This window comes from Balaenoptera physalus (genome assembly GCF_965194825.1).
Source record: "Balaenoptera physalus genome assembly, chromosome: 8".
Classification (NCBI taxonomy): domain Eukaryota; kingdom Metazoa; phylum Chordata; class Mammalia; order Artiodactyla; family Balaenopteridae; genus Balaenoptera; species Balaenoptera physalus.
Genome location: NC_138887.1, coordinates 2,797,763 through 2,822,358, shown reverse-complemented (window position 1 = coordinate 2,822,358; position 24,596 = coordinate 2,797,763). Strand labels below are relative to the sequence as shown.

Here is a 24,596-nt window from a genome sequence, read left to right as displayed (position 1 = left end):
AACAAGACCCATATATATGCTGTCTACAAGAGACCCACTTCTGACCTAGGGACACATACAGACTGAAAGTGAGGGGATGGAAAAAGATATTCCATGCAAATGGAAATCAAAGGAAAGCTGGAGTAGCAATTCTCATATCAGACAAAATAGACTTTAAAATAAAGGCTATTACAAGAGACAAAGAAGGACACTACATAATGATCAAGGGATCAATCCAAGAAGAAGATATAACAATTGTCAATATTTCTGCACCCAACATAGGAGCACCTCAATACATAAGGCAAATGCTAACAGCCATAAAAGAGGAAATCGACAGTAACACAATCACAGTACAGGACTTTAACACCCCACTTTCACCAATGGACAGATCATCCAAAATGAAAATAAGTAAGGAAACACAAGCTTTAAATGATCCATTAAGCAAGATGGACTTAATTGATATTTATAGGACATTCCATCCAAAAATAATAGACTACACTTTCTTCTCAAGTGCTCATGGAACATTCTCCAGTATAGATCAAATCTTGGGTCACAAATCAAGCCTTGGTAAATTTAAGAAAATTGAAATCATATCGAGTATCTTTTCCGACCACAATGCTATGAGACTAGATATCAATTACAGGGAAAAATCTGTAAAAAATACAAACACTTGGAGGCTAAACAATACACTATTAAATAACCAAGAGATCACTGAAGAAATCAAAGAGGAAATAAAAAATATTTAGAAACAAATGACAATGAAATCACGACAACCCAAAACCTATGGGATTCAGCAAAAGCAGTTCTAAGAGGGAAGTTTATAGCAATACAATCCTACCTCGAGAAACAAGAAACATCTCAAAGAAACAACGTAACCTTACACCTAAAGCAATTAGAGAAAGAAGAACAAAAAACCCCCAAAGTTAGCAGAAGGAAAGAAATCATAAAGTACAGATAAGAAATAAATGAAAACAAAATGAAGGAAATGATAGCAAAGATCAATAAAACTAAAAGCTGTTTCTTTGAGAAGATAAACAAAATTGATAAACCATTAGCCAGACTCATCAAGAAAAAAGGGAGAACACTCAAATCAATAGAATTAGAAATGAAAAAGGAGAAGTAACAACTGACACTGCAGAAATACAAAGGATCATGAGAGATTACTAAAAGTAACTATATGCCAATAAAATGGACAACCTGGAAGATATGGACAAATTCTTAGGAAAGCACAACCTTCAGAGACAGAACCAGGAAGAAATAGAAAATATAAACAAACCAATCACAAGCACTGAAATTGAGACTGTGATTAAAAATCTTCCAACAAACAAAAGCCTGGAACTAGATGGCTTCACAGACGAATTCTATCAAACATTTAGAGAAGAGTTAACACCTATCCTTCTCAAACTCTTCCAAAATATAGCAGAAGGAGGAATGCTCCCAAACTCATTCTATGAGGCCACCATCACCCTGAGACCAAAACCAGACAAAGATGTCACAAAGAAAGAAAACTTCAGGCCAATATCACTGATGAACATAGATGCAAAAGTCTTTAACAAAATACTAGCAAACGGAATCCAGCAGCACATTAAAAGGGTTATACACCATGATCAAGTGGCGTTTATCCCAGGAATGCAAGGATTCTTCAATATACACAAATCAATGTGATACACCATATTAACAAATTGAAGGAGAAAAAACATGATCATCTCAATAGATGCAGAAAAACCTTTCGACAAAATTCCACACCGAGTTATGAAAAAAACCCTCCAGAAAGTAGGCATAGAGGGAACTTACCTCAACATAATAAAGGCCATATATGACAGACCCACAGCCAACTTCGTTCTCAATGGTGAAAAACTGAAACCATTTCCACTAAGATCAGGAACAAGACAAGGTTGCCCACTCTCACAACTATTATTCAACATAATTTTGGAAGTTATAGCCACAGCAATCAGAGAAGAAAAAGAAATAAAAGGAATCCAAATCAGAGAAGAAAAAGTAAAGCTGTCACTGTTTGCAGATGACATGATACTATACATAGAGAATCCTAAAGACGCTACCAGAAAACTGCTAGAGCTAATCAATGAATTTGGTAAAGTAGCAGGATACAAAATTAATGCACAGAAATCTCTTGCATTCCTATACACTAATGATGAAATATCTGAAAGAGAAATTAAGGAAACACTCCCATTTACCATTGCAACCAAAAGAATAAAATACCTAGGAATCAACCTACCTAAGGACAGAAAAGACCTGTATGCAAAAAACTATAAGACACCAATGAAAGAAATTAAAGATGATACAAACAGATGGAGAGATACACCATGTTCTTGGATTTGAAGAATCAACATTGTGAAAATGACTATACTACCCAAAGTAATCTACAGATTCAATGCAAACCCTATCACACTACCAATGGCATTTTTCACAGAACTATAAGAAAAATTTCACAATTTGTATGGAAACACAAAAGATCCCGAATAGCCAAAGCAATCTTGAGGAAAAAAAAACAGAGCTGGAGGAATCAGGCTCCCTGACTTCAGACTATACTACAGAGCTACAGTAATCAAGACAGTATGGTACTGGCACAAAAACAGAAATACAGATCAATGGAACAGGATAGAAAGCCCAGAGATAAATCTATGCACATATGGTCACCTTATTTTTGATAAAGGAGGCAAGAATATACAATGGAAGAAAGACAGCCTCTTCAATAAGTGGTGCTGGGAAAACTGGACAGCTACACGTAAAAGAATGAAATTAGAACACTCCCTGACACCATACACAGAAATAAATTCAAAATGGATTAAAGACCTAAATGTAAGGCTAGTCACTAGAAAACTCTTAGAGGAAAACATAGGCAGAACACTCTATGACATAAATCACAGCAAGATCCTTTTTGACCCAGCTCCTAGAGAAATGGAAATAAAAACAAAAATAAACAAATGGGACCTAATGAAACTTAAAAGCTTTTGCACAGCAAAGGAAACCATAAACAAGACGAAAAGACAACCCTCAGAATGGGAGAAAATATTTGCAAATGAAGCAACTGACAAAGGATTAATCTCCAAAATTTACAAGCAGCTCATGCAGCTCAATATCAAAAAACACAAACAACCCAATCCAAAAATGGGCAGAAGACCTAAATAGACATTTCTCCAAAGAAGATATACAGATTGCCAACAAACACATGAAAGGATGCTCAACATCACTTATCATTAGAGAAATGCAAATCAAAACTACAGTGAGGTATCACCTCACACCAGTCAGAATGGCCATCATCAAAAAATCTACAAACAATAAATGCTGGAGAAGGTGTGGAGAAAAGGGAACCCTCTTGCACTGTTGCTGGGAATGTAAATTGATACAGCCACTATGGAGAACAGTATGGAGGTTCCTTAAAAAACTAAAAATAGAACTACCATATGACCCAGCAATGCCACTACTGGGCATATACCTTGAGAAAACCATAATTCAAAAAGAGTCATGTACCAAAATGTTCATTGCAGTTCTATTTACAATAGCCAGGACATGGAAGCAACCTAAGTGTCCACTGACAGATGAATGGATAAAGAAGATGTGGCACATATATACAATGGAATATTACTCAGCCATAAAAAGAAACGAAATTGAGTTATTTGCAGTGAGGTGGATGGACCTAGAGTCTGTCATACAGAGTGAAGTAAGTCAGAAAGAGAAAAACAAATACCATATGCTAACACATATATATAGAATCTAAAGAAAAAAAATGGTTCTGAAAAACCTAGGGGCAGGACAGGAGTAGAGACGCAGACGTAGAGAATAGACTTGAGGACACGGGGAGTGGGAAGGGTAAGCTGGGACGAAGTGAGAGAGTGGCATGGACATATATACACTACCAAATGTAAAATAGATAGCTAGTGGGAAGCAGCCGCATAGCACAGGCAGATCAGCTTGGTGCTTTGTGACCACCTAGAGGGGTGGGATAGGGAGGGTGGGAGGGAGACGCAAGAGGGAGGAGATATAGGGATATATGTATATGTATAGCTGATTCAGTTCATTATACAGCAGAAACTAACACACCATTGTAAAGCAATTATACTCCAATAATGACGTTAAAAAAATATATATTTACTCATAAAGTGAGAGCTAAAACGTAGCCAGAGTGTGGGAGGGTATTGCCTGTGAGGTGAGATCCTTACTGGAACATGGGGCTTTTGAAGGAAGTGGGATTCGGGAAGGATCCGGCAGCCTGGACACACCAGCTTGTGACCCTGAGGAGGAGAAGGTGCCAGGGGAGCTGCCTGTGACTGACATTAGTGGGGGGAATTGTCCCCCGCCCATGGTGGCGTTCAGAACCCGGGCACTTGCGACCTTGCCGACAATCTTCCAGAGGGGTGCAGACCCTGGCGTTTCACACTGACTCATAGAGGATGAAGGAAACAGTGAGCCCCAGGCAGGGAGCCCTCTGGACGATGCCCGGCCCTCAGGCTCGGATACAGGGCATGGGATGCGGGGGCTTGCAGGTGCCTGTTTGATAAAGCGGGATGGCCAGCCCTGCGCAGCCCCGGCCAGGGGACCTGGCACGGGGAAAGTAAGGCTTGTCTCAGGGAGTTGGAAAATAATCCAGAAACAGAGGCTGAAGTTTCTGTGTTAAAATAAGAAATGAGGGCTTGAGTATTTACGTGATAATAAATAGATTTTTAATTATATTATTATATAATGTACATTATATAATACATTATCATATATTAGTGTATTATATTAGTACATATTATGTTATATATGTTGATGTGTATTATATATTATAGTATATTATATGATATATAATATGCTACAATATATATAAGTATTATAATATAATAACACATTATATATTATGTATCATATACGTGTGTGAGTGTGTGTACATATTCACACACACATGCACACACACCCTGAATGGGCGATGGGGTGCCGTTGGGTGGAGACCCACTGGAGCTATGGTTCCCTGCAGGATGGGGCGCCGTGGGCGGTCCCGGCGGGAGCACCAGTCACCCAGGGCATCCTCTGCTGGGCTCTGGAAAGCCCACTCTCCGCACCCACCCCTTGGCCTCCTGTGGGCCTGTTCCTGAGGCACTGCTAGGGGAGCAGATCCCAGGCAGCTGTGCACCAGAACCAAAGAGGGCAGCTGGGGAGGAGGGCAGGGCTCCCGGGGTAGATGCTTTTCAGAGCCGGGGTGCTGATGGGGGCCCGAGAGGAGAGAGGCTGAACACAGCCTCATAGGTGACAGCGTCTCCGGCCTCAGGAGCAGCTGCATCTGAGAGAGAAGGTGAAGGGCAGCGGGGCCCCGGCAGGCAGGTCAGGAGGGGACGTCCGCTTGGGAAGAGCCCCCAGACTTCTGCTTAAAGCTGGTGGAGTTGCCCCTTCGAATCCAGCTGGGGAGACGGATGCTAACAGGGGCCCAAGGCGGGCTCTGAGTCCTGAGCGAAGAAAAGAGGAGGGAAGGGGGCTCTCTCCCTTCCCTCCTGGGCCCCCCATCACTCCTGCTGCCCTCCCCCCTGCCCCGCCCCACACGACCCAGGATAGAGAGAGGCAGCCGTGCCCACTGGCCTGTACGCCCCTAGGTGAGGTGGGCCCAGAGGCGGGGCTGCCCCAGGCTGCGGTTGGGACTCTGCTCTGAGTGGGACGGCCTTTCTCCTCGCCTTCCGAGTACCTCCCGCTGTCAGGCCTGGACAGAAGGCCTGCCCTTCTGGTTTATTGAACAGGCATCCCGCTAGCTCCCCACATGCCACCAGAAAGAGGAGAACATTGCACCTCTCCCAGGATTGCAAACATAGCAACAGCGAGATCTGCTTCCCAGTTTCCTGATGGGTTGTAGCAACCATGTTCAGTAACTGTTGTGGTGGTCCAGTGTTCCTCCTGGCTTGTTCGCCTGGGACTGGAAAGATTGGACGGAATCCCTCGGATGTCCCTTGGTGTCCCCTCTCTGTTATCTGCTTTCGGGTGGGAAAACTTGCATCTCCCTCCCAGGGCCCCTCTTCTAACCCTCCTCTTCGCCGGGCCTCTGGGCTGGCCCCACCCCTGCAGTTCCCCTGCAGTCACCATTTTCCTATCCCCTCGTTTTATTTCCAACAAGAGTTAATGTCTTAAAGGGAGAATGCAGAGCGGGCACAGGTCAGAAGAACTGCAGAATCTTGTCCCTAAATAGCAGGCTCACAGGCAAGCATGGGGCTCCATGAGCAGGTCACAGGAAAACCTGAAGAAATCTGAAGACTTTGCATGTGAACATCACAGGTGACCTGGGGCGTGTGTGCCCTGAGGTCCCCTCTCTGTGGCCAGGCTGGCGTGCACTGGATCAGTTGTGTGTCTTGTGGGGCAGTGGAGCCCCAGAGAGGGGTCAGGGGTGGGGTGCTTTGTTAGTTAATAGTGAAGTTGCAAAATTTATGAATGATTTACTTAAAACAGAAGGAGGCTGTTCAAGCGTCCCCTGGAAAAACATTGTCCTTCACTTCCCAATACGCTTTTCTGAGGGAAAGTGTGAGGGGCAGAGATCTTATACAGATGCTCCCTGTGGAGGTTTGTCATGCATGGGAACGCCTGCCACCGTGGGGCTGGGGACCAGAAAAAAATGTCGGAGGCTGACGCTGTAAGGTCTCTCCTGAGAGAGAAGGAAAAATGAGCCACCTCTGCCCCGGGCAGCGTGAGTGGTGTGATGGTTTCGGGGAGGAATCTGCAGCAGTGGCTCTTCACCTTGACTTTCAAAGCAGACGCCTAACAGCCAGCGAGCCCCTGAAAGGACGCCCGGGTCACGATGAGCTAGAAATATGCAAACCCAAACCTCAGTGAGGTGCCGCTTTGCACCCGCTAAGATGGCTATCATTTTTTATAAAAGGAAAATAAATAAGTGTTGGCAAGGACGTGGAGAAATCGGAACCTTCCTTCATTGCTAGTGGAAAGGTAAAGCGGTGCAGCTGCCAGAGAGAGTGAAACGTAGACCCGGCAAGTCTGCTCCTAGGTGCCCACAAAACTTGAGGGCAGAGTTTCAAGCCAACACCTGTAGGCAGATGTTCACAGCAGCTCTAGTCACAAAAGCCAAAAGGCGAAAACAACCTGCATGTCCGTCCCCAGATGAATGGGCGAACAGAATGTGGACTCTCCATGAGAGGAAGGACTCTTCAGCCATGAGGAGAAAGGATGCTCTGACACAGGCCAAGCACGGAGGAACCTTGACATCTTCACGCCGAGAGAAAGAAGCCAGGCCTGGAAACCACGTGTTGTTTGACTCCGTTCATGCGAAGGAGCCAGGACAGTCCATCCAGGGTCAGAAAGCAGGTGGGTGGTTGCCAGGGGAGATGGGATGAGCAGTGGCTACTGAATGGACCCAGGGTTTCCTTTCAGGGGGATAAGAAGTTCCGGAACTAGATGCTGGTGGCTGGACAACACGGGGAAGGTACTTCATGCCTCTGAACTGTACACTTTAAAATGGTTGAAATGGTAAATCTTACGTTACACGTGTTTTGACACAATAATTTTTCTTTTTAAAGAAAAACAGCAGATGCCTGGTCCCATCCCAGAGTTTCTGCTGAAGTTGGTCTGGGGTGTGGCTGGCCTTTCCCATCTTTAAAAGCTCCGGGGTGTGGGGGAGTCCTGATGTGCAACTAAGTTCTAGAACCTCTGTTCCAGTGCCAGCCTGCCTGGCTCTTCTACTGTCTGGATACGGCCCCAGGCACCCGCTCTCTCTGCCTCAGTTTCCTTCCCTCTGAAAGGGGGTCCTGCGATTACCTACCTCAGAGAGCTGTCACACGATCAGATGGGTTGATGTGTGGAAGCTCAAGGCCCCCTCACGTATCTGTTGTTCTGCCTGAGTCTGGGGGTGAGACCCACCCCCTTCTTCACCAGCAGCTCTGGTTCTCTGCTCTTGGCCAGTGTCCAATCAGACTCCTTTCTGGAAGGGGGACCACCCTTCTCTGTTTGTCCAGGACAATCTTCAAAATGCTTTTGCCCTGGGCTTCCCTGGTGGTCCAGTGGTTAAAACTTCGCCTTCCAATGCAGGGGGTGCGGGTTCAATCCCTGGTCAGGGAGCTAAGATCCCACATGCCTCGTGGCCAAAACACCAAAACTTAAAAAACAGAAGCAATATTGTAACAAATTCAGTAAGGACTTTAAAACTGGTCCAGGGGCTTCCCTGGTGGCGCAGTGGTTGAGAATCTGCCTGCCAATGCAGGGGACACGGGTTCGAGCCCTGGTCTGGGAAGATCCCACATGCCGCGGAGCAACTGGGCCCGTGAGCCACAACTACTGAGCCTGCGCATCTGGAGCCTGTGGTCCGCAACGAAAGGCCATGACAGTGAGAGGCCTGCGCACCGCGATGAAGAGTGGCCCCAGCTCGCCGCAACTAAAGAAAGCCCTCGCACAGAAACGAAGACCCAACAAAGCCAAAAATAATAATAATAATAATAATAAATAAGTAAATAAAATTTATAAAAAAAAAAAAAAAAAAAAAAAAAAAAAAAAAAAAAAAACTGGTCCCTATCAAAAAAATCTTTGAAAAAAGAATGCTGTTGCCCCGTGTTCTTTCCAATTGGGCCTTTTTCCTGGGCCACTTGGATAAGGGTCCCATTTTGGGTACTGGAATTTGTGATTGCTGTCCTACAGCACGATGCCTGTAGATAGCAAAGGATGATGGATGTCTTTGCAGGTGAGAGTGGGGTGCTTGGACAGGTGAGAGCTGGTCTCCTCAACTGAGAGACGATTGAATCACACCTACACTTCCTGCTTCTTAAAAAACCCTCCTATTTTACTTGAAGATGAATTTGCTGGAAGAGAAATCTAATCAGTTTAGTTTCCTCCACCTAATGACTCGGTTACCTAGAGTTAGGGAGAAGCCTTCCTGATCTGATCCAAGAGTTAGAAATCATGTGGTTTCTGGCAGAGAGATTCGTTCTCATTTTAGTTTTGTTTCTATATGGGGATGAGGCATCTTTTCCGGCAGCCCTGAAACCCGGCCAGTACCAACTGGTAGCCAGGCCCCCATTTCCTTCCCTCATCCAGCCCAGGTATCGATGAAATGCACAGGAGCCGCTTCACATGCGAGGCCTGATGTCCTTTGGAGGAATCCATTGATCTCAACTGTGGCTATGTAGGAAATCTTACTCCTGATGAATTTTAGTAAACAACTTACAGATCAATATTCAAAACCTGCTACGGTACAAATTTTGGGAAATTTCGCACATTTTAAAGGGAAACCGTTGTTATGAAGGTTTTATTGTTCGTGTGAATTAGCACCATCTCCCCCCGCCGCCAAAATTGTGCTGAATTGAGTTTGCCTCCATTGAAATCTCACATAGAACCACAGCAAGCCATCACAGACACACACACACACACACACACACACACACACACACACACACACACACACGTGCGTGGAGCCCTGGCCTCCCTCATTCTCCTGCTCCCCATGCGTTATGTTCACCAACCCCCAATCACCATCACACCACCTCCCTCCGTGTTCTTCCTCTCCTTCTTCCTCTCCTCTCCTCCTCCACACCCCCTGCGGAGCCTGCACACTGACCCCTGGGGCCCCTGCGCCCTCCCCGTCAGGACCATGGCCTTCCTGGGGCCGGGCATCGCGTGTTCTACATCTTTGAATTACACCAAGACTTGTTTCCTTTTCATTCACAAGCTTTTCAGAAATGTCTGGCTTTCTAAAATGGTCCTGGTGAAAGTGGCCAATTACGAATAATCAGTATATCCCAAGCATTCCCATCTTCGCTAACAGGTTTTGGTTTTCAGAAGGTCCTACAGCAGAAGGTTCAGACTAATCCAGCTCACCTTCAGTTTCTTCCCTGAGCTTTGTTACAAGAAAGATACTACCAGTTGGATGCCCTGGCACACTTACATTTTCCTGTTAAGTTCAGGGAAAATCCTGCCAGTGGAGAAATGATCTGAAATTGTCCTGATGCTTGTAACCGTCAGAGAGCTTCTATGACACAGTATTTTGTTGGCCAGATAGCTTCTGCAACTTATCTTCTATAGAAATGCCTTTCCTCAGGCATCCCCTCGAGGCACTTGGCGCAGAGTATGGCCGTTTCCCACTCACATCGCAGAGTAGAAACTAGATTCATAAGTTCCGTTTCTCTGCCCATCACGGGGATTCGTTCTCACGAAGCTGGTGGGCTTCAGCCTCTTGGTTTGCCCTTTACTCTGAATTGATGCCAGATTTCCAGGGCGTGGGAAGACTTGGTGCCCTCTGGCCGAGGGATGCAGCCATGGGTGTGTCCATCAGGAAGGCTGTTCTCCTAGGATAAGAAAAAGCAGGCAGAGCACACCCTTGAGAAAGGGAACTTTGCCTGGCCCAGTGTCCAGGATGGTGCCAGCAGCCGCGGGATGGGAAGCGATGTCCTCTGCTTTCACATCAGAGGACTTTTGATAGATCTGGGCTGCTGTGCCCAGCGGATCCCTGTGAGTGTGGGCAGGACAGCGGTGTCCGTCCATGCCGCCTGGTTTCTGTCGTGTGGTCCTGCCTTAGATCCCTGCCAAAGCCTGGGTCCGAAGAAAAGGCGATGTGGGTAACAGGTCTGACTGCAGCTTCTCTCCCACTTGATTCTTTGACCAAGAAGGAAGGAAGGAAGGAAGGGAGGAAGGAAAGAGGGAGGGAGGAAGGGAGGAAGGAGAGAGGGAGGGAGGGAGGAAGGAAGGGAGAAAAGGAAGAAAGAGAGGGAGGAGGGAAGGGAGGGAGGGAGAGAGGGAAGAAGAAAGGAAGGAAGGAAGGACAGAAAGGAAAAAGCGAAGCTGTATGAAATCCTTTGAGAAGGGGGCAGTGTGATGGAAGGAGAGGAGGGATGCAGGGCAGCTTGGGAACTGACTAGTTGAATCCCATCCCCAGGGGCTCAGGCATCCTGAGGAGCTCAGTTCATTTCCTTGGGCCTCAGTTTTTCTCACTGTTAAAACTCTGAAACCATGCCATCCTAAAAACATCTGGTCTAATTTAGAAGCATCTGATGCTGAAAGGATGGTTGATGGCTATTTTAGACTGTACTTACTGTAACCAAAATATTTTCCTCAGTATTTAGACCAAAACCTCTACCTGAATTCCTCACCAACTGTGTCAAAAGGTCCACTTGATCATGTGATTGGTTCTCACAAGATAAATAGTCTTTTTTTTTTTGCCAGAATGAACAGTTTTGAGAAATGGGAACAACATAACTCTTCATCCTTACTCTTTATTGGAATCAATGTAAACAGAAAGGTTGCAAGTACAGCATTGACCCATTTGTCTCCGGAAGCATATTCTAGCCAGTGTTCACAGCTGCCTTGCTGTTTACAGGGACAGATGGCTCTCCTTCGGCTGTGACGTGGATGCTGGTAGAGCTGCCTGGTGCAGACAACATCAGGAGCCCCAGCAGAGGACACACACGGGGCAGCTGGGCTCATGTGGAAAGAGTGATACCCACCTTGGGCGCACTCGGTGTCCTGCCTGGTACTGATCTCTGATCGATGACAAGCAAATGAGTCAAGGAGAGCAGCTGCTCTTTGCAGCGCCTGTGCACCCCAGAATCATTCTAGGGAGACCCAGCACTCCCGGAGCTTTCCCTGGGGTTATGAGGAGCTGTAACAGCTGTGCCCTCTGCCCGTAGCGCTGGCCCCGCAGAGACCACTGTGCCTGCGGTGACGTTCCCAACGGGTTAGAGTCAGAGCTAATCCAAAGGCCAAGCCCATGGTCACCCACCCAGCCCACTTCCCAGCTCAGCTTCTTGGGAAGCCCCGGGGGTCTGTGCATCTTCCCACAGAGAAGCTCAGGTCGTTTGTGTCAATGAAAACATTGTTGCTGCTGTAACAAATGGTGTTGCAGCCATCAAGCCATCACATTACAGCTGCCCTGACAGTGAGCCCTGAGGGAACCCAGGATGGAAACAGGGTGCCTGCCATCACACCATCAGGCACTGCAGCCGCCAACCCCCTGCCCCCTGCACTGAAGGTGCACCCTGAGGGGATTCAGGACGAGAAAGCATAGGACACTGGCCCCAGATAGGTGAGGTGCACATCAAAGGGATGGTTTCAGTGAGCCCAGATTCTTGCATCTTCCCGTACATTGATAAGAGCTAAATTCCTTAACTTGAGATGTCTGGTTTTCTTTCATTAACAGTAATCTTTTGATGTTCCGACTACCTGGTCTTTCTTGCAAAAACTCCTATACATCCTGGTTCCCCCCTTGCCTCTTCGAGCAGTCCCTCAGAGCAATCCGAGAGGCTGCGTCCCGGGTTTAAGTCCTCGGTTTTGTCCGCTGAATATAACATAATTCTCAACTTTTAGCTTGTGCATTTTTTTTTCAGTCGACATTTGCAAAGTGGCTGCGGTGACAACCAGATAGAAGGAGATCAGGTCTTGCTGAGATAACGAGTGCATTTCAAATGGAAACAATCAATTATACATTTTTTTCATTTAAAATTTGAGATCTCTGGCAAAATCAACCGTCGCAGGAGATGTTGGTCTCCTCTCAGGCTGACACCCAGATCCTGAAATTGTTTCCTAGCTCTCCACTCCCAGCTGTGTGTGTGAGATGGGATCAAGTTATCATTTTATACTGAATGTAATAAATTCCTGGGCTGTCAGCAGTGATACAGATACACCAAGTTTAGTACTGTTTCCCATCTCACTAGCCCTCCGGGGACAGCAGAGGAGGTGTACACCCCGCCGTCTGAAGTCCCACGAGCTCTGGGTGGAAAAGGTTGGGTTTGCTTTTTTCCCTTTTCATTATCCATTGCTTTTTCTTAATGATTTATTGGGCTTCACTCGCAGGAGAAAAACTCCTGAGAAAATCTGGTGCGACTGTAAGAACCAGAATCTGTGGATCTTGTTGCCAACCTTTGTAGAAAGGCATGACTCACTCCCCTACCAGAAAAGGGCTTGATATTTAAAAAAAAATGTTATTGACCAGTTTGGACTGGAGCAGGAAATGAGATCCCTGCCGCAGATAAGCCATGGTCTGTCCCCCAGGGAGCCTGGCCGCTCTGTAGCAGGGGAGAACCCTGAAACTGGAATAGGAGGGCGTGGACTAGCCTGTCTAGACCCCAGGCTACATGGGCCGCACTCTTGGTTTACCATTTTGTTTTATGTTGTTGTGAATGAGCATCTTAAAGGACATCCGATACTTAGCAGTGTTTTCATCCAAATTACTCTGTGGGTTTTTTTTTTCTACATTCTGTGTACAAATTCCAGGAGTGGGGAAAGAAGGAAACAGGAGTTAAACCACAAATATTCTCTGGGCAGCCGAAATGTTTTGGCTTCCCATGGGTTGAAGGTTGAGAAACACTCGTGTGTTTCAGAATTGAGAGGGGCTGGTGGACCAAGATCTAGGGGACCCTGACATTGTGAGGGGGTAGGGGGCGGGGTTAGGGGTGGGGAGAGATGTTTGTGTGTTCTCTAGAGCAGATTTGGCTAAAAAACCTGTTGTGTCAAAATTCACTTCTGTTCCAGAGACACAGATAATGGATCGAGTGCAGCCCATCGCCCGGGATAACAGGTGCCAGGACTTGCAGGGGGACCTGGATGGGTGGCTCTGGGGTCCAACTTTCTGCTGCCCAAGGCCATCTCACTGTGGCCCTGATGAGGTCATTCTTACCAAAAATACTTATCAAAGGAGAAGGAAACCACATACATGGGACATCCCTAATGTGACAGAAACGTGCTAGGTGCTGACCACAACTTTGAAGTAAATGGAATGCCCCCAATTTTAAAGATGGAGACATTCCTGCCTGTGTGTGCATGGTGGGTGCTGGGTCAGCCCCTCACCTCAAGAAGGAGTTGACAATCTCAGATGTCACAGTGCTCTAAGGGCTACAGGATGACAGAGGTAGAACCTGAAATAGATACAAAATGGGTGAGCTGTGAAGTGCTTTTAAGGGAGTGTCCGCACAGAGCTGGGAAAATGCTCAGGGCACTTAAAGGACTGAGGTGAGTTCAGAGTGGTGCAGAGGGGTCCTCCAGGCTCGCATAGTTGTGGTGAGGACTGAAGCAAGTGGGATTGGAAGTTCCCAGTCTAGACAGGGTGGAGGGAGGAAACGCAATTAGTATCAGGGGTGTAAAATGCATTGTCACAAACATCGTGTTTATGGGATGCCAAATGGGTCCAGGCACACTCCAGAGATGCGGGCAGTGGGTGGAGTTCTCCGTTGTATTTCACAAGTTTTAACAAACCTCCATGGCATGAGTTTGTACCCCCTTGAATGCGGGGGGGGGGCATTTGAGCGATCCAGCCACCCAGTGCAACACCTCCCCAGCTCCAGACTGGGACCAGTCAAGCCCTTGCTCTGGTTTGCTTCATTTGCTTAATTTTATCATCTGGACCCTGCATCTCTGAGTGAATTTAAGTTCTCGTGTCTCCTTGCGTGTTCATGGTTGCTATGGAGGTAGATGTAAGGCAGAGAAAAGTATTTAAGAGTTCATTTTGCATTGGCTTATTTGCTTAGCAGTGAGTCTAATGTCTGCAGAACTCAAGGATTGGGAGAAACATTGACATTTTTTCTTTACATTTTTCTATGGGAGCCTCGGTAGGGGTCGATGGGTTTTCTGGGTGTTGGGCTATTTCCTGTGGATCCCTCACCTATTCCTTATGGGGATTCTGCATTTGATGAGCAGGGCATTTGATGGTCAGTGTCTCACAAGGAAGCATGAATTGGCATAAAAAGCAACCTTCAGGGATTGGGTTTTCCTTTGATGTTAATATTTAAGTACAAGAAAATCTGAGTCTCATGGATAAAGAAGATGTGGCACATATATACAATGGAATATTACTCAGCCATAAAAAGAAACGAAATTGAGTTATTTGTAGTGAGGTGGTTGGACCTAGAGTCTGTCATACAGAGTGAAGTAAGTCAGAAAGAGAAAAACAAATACCGTATGCTAACACATATATATGGAATCTAAAAAAAAAAAAATGGTTATGAAGAACCTAGGGGCAGGACAGGAATAAAGATGCAGATGTAGAGAATGGACTTGAGGACACGGGGAGAGGGAAGGGTAAGCTGGGACGAAGTGAGAGAGTGGCATGTACGTATATACACTACCAAATGTAACATAGATAGCTAGTGGGAAGCAACCACATAGCACAGGGAGATCAACTCAGTGCTTTGTGACTACCTAGAGGGGTGGAATAGTGAGGGTGGGAGGGAGACACAAGAGGGAGGAGATATGGGGATATATATATACATATAGCTGATTCACTGTGTTATAAAGCAGAAACTAAGACACCATTGTAAAGCAATTATATTCCAATAATGATGTTAAAAAATAAATAAAAACCACGTAAAAAAAAAAAAAAAAGAAAATCTCAGTCTCAGAAATCTTCTCAGGGAACTGAATGATAGTATAATTGGCAGAACAGAATAGAATTTGAGGCTGCGGGCAGGTAATGCGGGGCTGTTGCTGAATGCGATGAGTTTCCTGTCTGTATTTGTTTCAAATATGGTGAACCAATGGTTCAGATGAAAGCTCACCCACAAGTTCATTGTGTGAAACGTGAGGGTAGAGTTGCCCACCCACTCATTTCTGCAAATGTGGGCTCAAGGGCCCTCCGGGTACCGGGAGATGCTAGGAGCCAGGGACACGGCCATGGGTGCAAACAGGGAATAATCATTGTCCTCATGGGGCTCACATTTACATGATAACTATAATAGCACATATCAGATGCTTACTTTGTGCCTAGAACTCTCTAAGGCTCTTTCATCTGTCGTAACCCATTCAGTTCTCACGATTTCTTTGTGATGGAGGTGCTGTTATTGACCTCAATTTTACAGGAGATAAACTGAGGCAGAGAGAAGTTAAGAAACCTGTCCAAGGTCACACAGCTTATCAGCGGCAAAGCCAGGAATTGAGTCCAGGCAGTGTGTCCCCCTCATCTGTGGGCTGACCACTACACGGCACTGGCCTCGGTGTGGACTACACCGGTTGGGACACCAGTGCTGGGGAGGGACGGGGCAGGGCGGAGGGCACAGCAGGGCAGGGGGTGGCCTCCATTTCAGTTTTAATTTGGAATTAGACTGCTAGTTCTCTAAATGCCCTTCCTTCACTAACACTCATATGATTCTATTAAGCAGGACCTAGGAGGAAAAACTGGAAAAATATATATGTGCCTTTAGTCTGCTCCCTGGATATAGACCTTGCTCCTTGGGAACAATTAATTAGTGTGTTAGGTTGAATTTATTTTCAGTTGATTAGGGATCTGTCATGAAGTACTGCATTTGGTGGTCATGTAAAGTCTTCACAGCAGGCTGTTTATACTACCTGGCCACTTGTTTGAAACTTCTCAAAGTTAGAAGAAACCTAAGCCCCTCCCTGGCAGTGGGTGAAGTACTTCTCGAGATGGCAAAGACGGGCTTCTTCTCCAGCAGAAATATACTTCTTGATCTGTTCCCTCCTCTTTTCAGCATCTAAGTGCTCACTCTGATGGCAGGTTAAAAATTTAAGGAGGTTAATTCACCACTGCAGGTGGGTTGAGGATCTTCCATGATTCTAGCTGGTAAGAATTCCTCTTAGAGGTTTAAAAAGTCTGCTGTTTCCTTCATGATTAGGAAAATAAACCTCACAACCAGGAGGTGTGTCCTGCCATGGGGTCTGTGATCATTTTCCCAGCAGAGTGAAAATAAGAGTTTTGTTCCAGCCATTCAAGCTGTCCATGGAAATGATGATGGGAGAAGTTCAGGTGGGTGGTGGGCACTCGGCTTTCGTGTCTGAGCATTCATATGCCGAAAAGCATCTCAGAGTGATCAGGTTTTATGTTCGCCTCTTCCCCCGACAGGGCTGCTTGACGACCCCGAACTCGCCGTCCGTGAACCCCCGTTCCACACTGGGTCCATCGCGCTCCCTTGGCAACATCTCAGGGGTGTCGGTCAAGTCAGACCTGAAGAAGCGCCGAGCGCCTCCCCCTCCGTCCCTGCCCCGCGCGGGACCACCCGTGCAAGACAAGACGTCGGAAAAGGTAGGGAGAGGGCGCCGCTCAGGACCAGGGCCCCTGCTGAATGAACCCATGAATTCTCTGGAAGGCGCCTGTGCGCCCTGTCATCCTTCAAGCTTGTGGCTTTAGCAACGAGATGGTTCAGGGTGAAAAGTTACGCTTTATTCAGATGTCAAAGTGAGATGCCGCGTCGCTTCATTTAGGGAAGATCGGAAACTATTTTTATGCCTTCAGCCCTTAAAGGCTTAGGCTTGTTGATTAACATTTATTTTATCTTTAGCTTTGAAATGTGGGGCACCGTTGCTTAATGAGAAAATTGCAGGCACTGTAAGAAATCTGGAGTGTGTATAAGATGGGGTGACACATAGTATGATATAGGTGCCAAATAAACCGCGTTCGCAGGACAGCTGAGAAGGCGTTTGCACGTGAAGTTGGTTTCTGTGTGACATAACATCTATTTAGGGAGGCCTTGTATCTGCGGAGCCTTCGGAGCAGAGGAGTGGCTTTGCACGTGACTGTCCCGTGGTGACCGGGCAGAGCCCGCGTCCCTAGTGGCTGGCCTCGGCTGGCCTCTTACTCTGGGCTTCTTCCTTCATCCGCCTGATGACTGGCCTTGAAACACTATTTGACATACCAGGCCCTCATTTTCCAGAGGCCAGGACACTCTTTGCCAGTTTTTCTAGCGTAAAATGTGACACTGAAAAACATTATTTGAGTGGGATGTGACAGGGATGACACCCAAGGGTGGCCAGGACGGACGATGTGCTCTGGGTGCTTTTAGAAGCCAAGCTCTCCTGGGCAGCAACAGGAGTGCTCCACAGAGACCCTGAGACGCGGATCGGCCTGCAGCGTAAGGAGAAGGACCCACTATTCCTCACTGAGCTGAGGTGGTTCCCGACGACTTGTCTGGCAGCTTCCTGGGCAGATACCGCCCCACAGATAGCAACATCTATGTGGAGCCCCTTTCAGCCCAGCTCTCCTCCAGCAGGAGCTGACTCTCCTGACACTTTTCTCCTGCTGTGGTGTTGCTTGGCTGGCCCGGGTCTGCTTCACGGGGTCCGTAGCGTCACACCCTGCTGGTCTTGAGGCCCGGCCCTTTTGTGCTTATTCATAAACTGACTTTCCTTAAAATAAATTAGAACCCACGTCTGTACCTTTCAGACGGGAGGCTTGGCCCCTGTATCGTGGTCAGCGGTCACGTTAGTGGCTCCGTGGCAGTGTCATGACACCTCACTTCCTTTCCTTTCCGGCCTGGTCATCTGTCTGTCCGTGTATCAGTCTGTCTGTTCATTGGTCACCTTTCTCAGTACCTCCAGGGGTGTTCCTTATCCCTGGTCTAGAGACACCCCTGTTTCCATCTAACGGTCTTTCCATCCACAGTCCTCGCAATCTGTCTGAAAAGCCTATAATGCAACACATTTTACAAGAAAACTTTTGATTTTTATGGTTTTTAAACAGTTTCTAATACTACTAATTTATTTTGAGTTTTCCATCATATTTTCATTGTCTTTTGATAAAAGAAATGTAGGCACACACCAAACTGGCATTGTTCTGCTGTACGCATGCCCAACTAAACAGCTCAGACTCATGAACACAGAGCTGCTTCCCGTGGGGGTCTGCAGTGCGTTTCACCCCTTATTTTGTGGGGAGTTAGATTTCGAACTTTCTCATGACACAGAGCATTCTTACAGCATGTAGCAATTTTCAACCACCTACCTCTGGGGGGTGTCTTGTTGCTTTTGATGGGGAGGGGTATTTCTTTAGTGGTGACAAGTGTGAGTTCCAATATCACTATAATTTAAGCTTTATTTCAATAAGAATTGCATTTGCCTAATGTTATAGAATGTAGATGCTACACTGCATCGGTATTTTTAAAAATTTTATTGAAGTATAGTTGATTTACAATGTTGTGTTTAATTTCTGCTGTATAGCAGTGACTCAGCTTTATATATATATATATATATATATATATATATATATATATTCTTTTTCATATTCATTTCCATTATGGTTTATTACAGGATATTGACTATAGTTCTCTGTGCTCTACAGGAGGACCTTGTCGTATATCCATTCTATGTATAATAGTTTGCGTCTGCTGATCCCAAACTCCCCATCCATCCCTTCCTGACCCCCCACCCCCTTGGCAACCACAAGTCTGTTCTCTATGTCTGTGAGTCTGTTTTTATTTTGTAGATAAGTTCATTTGTGTCCTATTTTAGATTTCCCATATAAGTGATATCATATGGTATTTGTCTTTCTCTTTCTGACTTACTTTGCTTAGTATGATCATCTCTAGGTCCATCCATGTTGCTGCAAATGGCATTATTTCATTCTTTTTTATGCTGAATAGTATTCCATTGTATATATATACCACATCCTTATCTGTTCATCTGTCGATGGACATTTAGGTTGCTTCCATGTCTTGGCTATTGTAAATAGTGCTGCAATGAACATTGGGGTGCATGTATCCTTTCGAACCTTGTTTTCCTCCGGACATATGCCCCAAAGTGGGATTGCTGGATCATATGGTAGGTCTATTTTTAGTTTTTTAAGGACCCTCCATGCTGTTCTCCATAGTGGCTGCACCAATTTACATTCCCACCAACAGTGAAAGAGAGTTCCCCCCTTTTCTCCACACCCTCTCTAGCATTTATTGTTTGTAGACTTTTTAATGATGGCCATTCTGACCGGTGTGAGGTGATAGCTCATTGTAGTTTTGATTTGCATTTCTCTAATAGTTAGAGATATTGAGCATCTTTTCATGTGCCTATTGGCCATATGTACGTCTTCTTTGGAGAAATGTCTATTTAGGTCTTCTGCCCATTTTTCGATTGGGTTGTTTGTTTTTTTGTATTGAATTGTAGGAGCTGTTTGTATATTTTAGAAATTAAGCCCTTGTCAGTCACACCATTTGCAAATATTTTCTCCCAGTTCATAGGTTGTCTTTTCATGTCGTTTATGGTGTCCTTTGCTGTGCTGCATCAGCACTTTAAAAATTCCTTCTATCCAGAGAAGTTATGTTTTTCAGATTTTTATGTGCTTATCCAGAGTGGATAAAGTCGGCTTGAGTGGGAAAATGTATATTAAGTAGAGAATAGGGAATTCGGAATGAAAAATAAATAGTACTGTATACACTGCAGAATGAATAGAGCTCCCTCTGAGGCAGTAAAAGCTTCTTTACTGAAATCCGTTTTATTTGGCACAGAATGAGTGGAGAAATTGACTCACAGCAGCCATCTCCTTTTTTAAGAATATGAATGGCATATGGATTAGATTTAAGCATTTGCTATGACCATGCTTTTTTTTTTTTTCTTTCTAAATGAAAGGTATTTTGTTATTTACTAATTTCTGGGAAAGGAACCCAAAAATGTATTGTCGTCGTTGGGGAAGAACGTCAATTCCTTCTTCCTGAACTTCCTCCCATATAAAGATAAGATGTTTGTTTGGAAAGCCTTATTTATATGCAACTGTTACTAACATGAATATCCTGAATCAGGAGGAAAGGATTATTTTCAAGGCTGTGACTAGTTTATAGGAAAATGGGAATGCTTAGATTTTCTTCTTTTAAAAGACTTTTTTCTTATCAACTAGTATTAAAAATTCAGTACAGTAGCCCCTTCCTGTCTGTGGGTTTCCCCATCCTCGGATTCAACCAATCATGGATCAAAAAGAGTCAGAAAAAAAAATTCCAGAAAATTTCAGAAAGCAAAACTTGAATTTGCTGTTTGCTGGCAACTATCTACATAGCATTTACACTGTATTAAGTATTGTAAGTCACCTAGAGATGATTTAAAGTACACAGGAGAACATGGGTAGATTATGTGCAAATACTGCCCCATTTTATAGAAGGGCCTCAGCATCTGAGGATTTTGGTATCTGAGGGGGTCCTGGAAACATCTCCCACTGAGACTGAGGGGCGACTCTATTTACTTTTTCAGGTCTTAAAGGCAAAATAATTTCAGCCATCTTCCAGGTCATCTGAAACTTTTAAAAACTGTAATCTTTGTCTCAGAATTTGCAACCTGCTTATATACTCATGATTTGAGTATTTGTTATTTCTAAAAGTACTTTTCAAGAAGATTTTTCCAGAGGCGTTTGAGCCAATGAAAGAGATGGGTGGCATCCTTGTACCAGCCCTTTGACAAAGGGGTCAGTGAGATGAGGGAAGCCACGTGCCATTTTCAGAAAAAGGTGGAACTGCTCTCTGCCTCAGACCTTCACCTCTCGTCCCAGTGCCTTGAATGAAGTTTTAATTACGTGGAACGTTCAGACAGGAATGATCTATACATTAGGGCACCATGTGTTAAGTCAGTATTTTTCAAGCTTCAGTGAGCATCAGAATCCCCCCAAAGGGCTTGTGAAAACACATTTACCTTGGCTCCACACTGAGGGTTTCTGATTCAGGAGGTCTGGGGCCAGGCCTGAGAACTCGGGGTTCAGCAAATTCCCAGACAAACCCCACTTTGAGAACCACCACCCCACAGACCTCTACCTGCCCCATCTGCCCGCCCAGAATTTGGACTAATCAGATGTGAGAGAAGCAGGTCTACTCAGTGTAAATACTTTTAACAGATCTGGAGAGATTCTTCGGCACAAAAGTTACCACCATCGTGCACCGTTAGCTGAGACCTAAAGCTGTATATTAAGATAAATGAGTAGGTCCCACTTCTTCTCACTGGGACCTGGGAAAAAGGACAGAGGAATTGCCTGTTCCAGACGGGATCTTTCTCCCTCTTTCATCTTGGAGGGGCCACACTGTCCTCTCTCCCCCTTGATCCATGCTGAGATGACCCCTTGCCTTGTCCTTAGCCCTGCACAAGGGCTTGCTGCATCTGTGTTTGTGTCAGAGCCCCCTTTATACAACAAGTCTTACAACGGACCCCAAGGAGACTTGCCTTCCTGTCATTTGCACACATTTCTCCCCCTGGGGCTGCTCTTGGATCAGCATGGGTCAACATTCAGATCATGAACAGGGGCTGAGGACACAGGTGCCCGGGTGGACAGCCCTCCACTCACTCGCTGGTCCTCCGTTTCCTCCTCTACAAAATGGGAACGATCAAAGCAGCCTCCCCAGGTACATGGGGTAGAGGTCAGAGCAAGGCCCCTGGAGCCGCTTCCTGGATTCAGATGCCAGCAGCTCTATCATTCCTGGGAATATGATCTTGGCAAGTTGCTCCACTTCTGAGACTTGTTTTCTTAGGTGTGCAGACTGTACTGTGGAGTGGAGGTGAGATCTGGCCCCATGGCCCTGGGGAGTGGAGGAGCCAGGGTGCAGGGGGCCCGGCCAGGGTCCTGCATTAACCAAGTGGAAGATTGTATTTAAAGATCAAACTCTTCATTGCTAGAAACACCAAATGTATAATGAAAAGTTGCGAAGCCCCTGGAACAGGCTTATTCTGTTAAAGGATGCCTCCTCATCTTGGTGGCATTTTCTCCTCTGGGCACAAAGCTCAAACAGCCTACTCACTAGTCCACACCTTCGGAGGACTGTGGAGGAGAAGGCAGTTGGTCATCCCTTTGGAGCCCCTGTTTGAGACGAAGAGACTAGAATACTGTCAAGTCATCCTTCCTCAGGGGACTCAATTCACCCATTAAAGACGGAAAATCCCGTGAACCGCATTGGCCGACATCGCATTTGTATGGCCCCTGTCAGGTTAACTGAGCAGCTCATTTCACTTTTTATCTCTGTCCATTGATTAAAAGTAACTTGTGGAAGTCTGCTAGACAATGCTGTGTCTAATTTTAGCTGTCATCATCCACAAATATGGAATAAACAGCCAGCCATTAATTTATTCAGTCAATATCCAGTTGTTATACACCTGCTTTTGTGGCAGTTACAGCTGTGCATCTTTTTTTATTGTAAGTAGAAGTAATTCAAAAAATATTTTAGTTATTGAGGCGTTCTTTTGTCCTATTTTATTTGAATTATTGTGTTCGTTACGTTCAGCTCCATATAATTCCAACATGACAGTGCATTTGTACATTATGTCCAGTTTATTGCATTGAGACGAAAATAGCTCGTGATGTCGGCTATTAAAATGAGAGATGACGGAGGCGTGTTATGATCAGTTATTAGTATAAGCCAAAATGGAACTTTCTATGAAATATATGCTTGTGTAGTCAACAGATATTTTTGAACAGCTGCTATACGCAAGGTCCTGCACTTGAAAACACGAATTGACATTCATTACTGTAATATCTCAGTACAATGTACACATAAGAACACAGTATCTCCTACTGTGTAAATAAGTAAGGTAATTTGGGAATGTTGGGAATTTAGCGGAAAGCACTACTACTTGCAAGTTCCGTTTTCTGGATCATCATGAGAGTTAGGTAATTAGAATATTACAGGAAATCATAAAACTCTGCTGTCCGGACTCCCAAAGACACGTTTCATCAAGAACGGGGGTGTGCACGTGGCCCTGGTCAAGGTGGGCTTCTGTGGCCGTGTCTCTGGTCCTGCTGGCCTGTTCCTGACCCACTCTGCTTCCCAGGCCAGAGCAGAGGGAAGGCAGTGCGGCAGCCCTGGTGGCCCTGGTTCCAGGGAATCTGCAGGGAGCAGGACCGTGGACTGGGGGGTGATCAGGCCACGCGGCCAGCAGGACCAGATCCTGTCTCCTCTCCCGTTAGGACTGATATTTTTTGCTTATTGGAACGAACATCCAGAAGAGGCTGAGGTCGAAGTGATTCTGACTTCGCAGTCATTGCTTGTCACCCCTGGGCCTCCTGGGGTGAGGTCCACTCCGTTTCCTATCACACACCTCTTGGTGGTGGTTCTTTTGTTTCTGGAAAGGTGGTTGATGCTTGGAGACTTTTTAGAATTTATTTTTCATAATAATGAAAGACTTTTGGCTACGGCTGGCATGTCAGCTTCCTGCAGTGCTGGGCTGAGCAGGGAGGAGCCAAGGTGGACGGGGCTCAGCAGAGAGGAGTTGTCCTTCAACTCGCCTTGTGCATCAGACGAGGCTGGGTGGGGGGAGGCCCCCCTGGACCCCACCCCATGTGAGGGATGAAGGGGACAGGGTCTCGGATCCACAGGGCACGCTGTCTCTCACACTTTACATCCCACCTGTCGGGGAATCCTGATCCGAATCCAGGTCCTCCCACCGTGCCCTCCCCGCCCCCCAGTGCCCTGGTGCAGTCCCAGGACGTAACTCCTCACTGGTCCCTGCATCTGCTTCCGTCCCTCCCCCTCGGCCTCCTCTTTATGCCATACTCCACACAATAGAAGGAACATCCTGTCTTAAAGCCTCGGGGGCTTCACCTCCCCCCGGGCCGCCGCGCTCTGGGCCAGTCGCCGCCTGTGCTCTCAGCCCTCCCCACAGGCCCTCCCGTGCTCCCTGCCCCGACCCTGCTCCGTGTCCCTTCTGAGACCCTCTGCCCTCTGTCACTCTCTGTGTCCTTCCCCTGTTCCGTTTTTCTTGTAGCTGCTCACCCGTCCGCCCGGGGAAGGAGGTTTTGTTTCTTTATTCACTAACCTCTCCCCAGCGTCTCCCACCAAGCTGTTCCATCAGTAAACGTTTATATTAAATTAGTTCATACGTGCATCATTCATGTATCAAGCACCTATTGATGGACCCTGTCGAAGTGAAAACACCGGTTTCAGAATTTATGTGGAAATAGCTAAAGAACTGCTTTCCTCCAGAGCCAGTGTAGAAAGGGCAGCCCCTCTGGACCATGCCTGCAGGATTTGCTTATCGCT

General features: G+C 46.1%; 1 protein-coding gene across 17 annotated transcripts in view; it reads left to right on the top strand.

Moving 5' to 3' along the window:
• Positions 1-24,596, top strand: part of COBL (cordon-bleu WH2 repeat protein) — a 270,313-nt gene that overhangs the window by 135,471 nt on the left and 110,246 nt on the right. For all 17 annotated transcript variants that reach the window (XM_082473250.1, XM_082473239.1, XM_082473238.1 and 14 more), the window contains one exon: positions 16,736-16,915. In XM_082473250.1, coding sequence (XP_082329376.1) covers positions 16,736-16,915 — 180 coding nt within the window. The remainder of the gene's footprint in view (positions 1-16,735; positions 16,916-24,596) is intronic.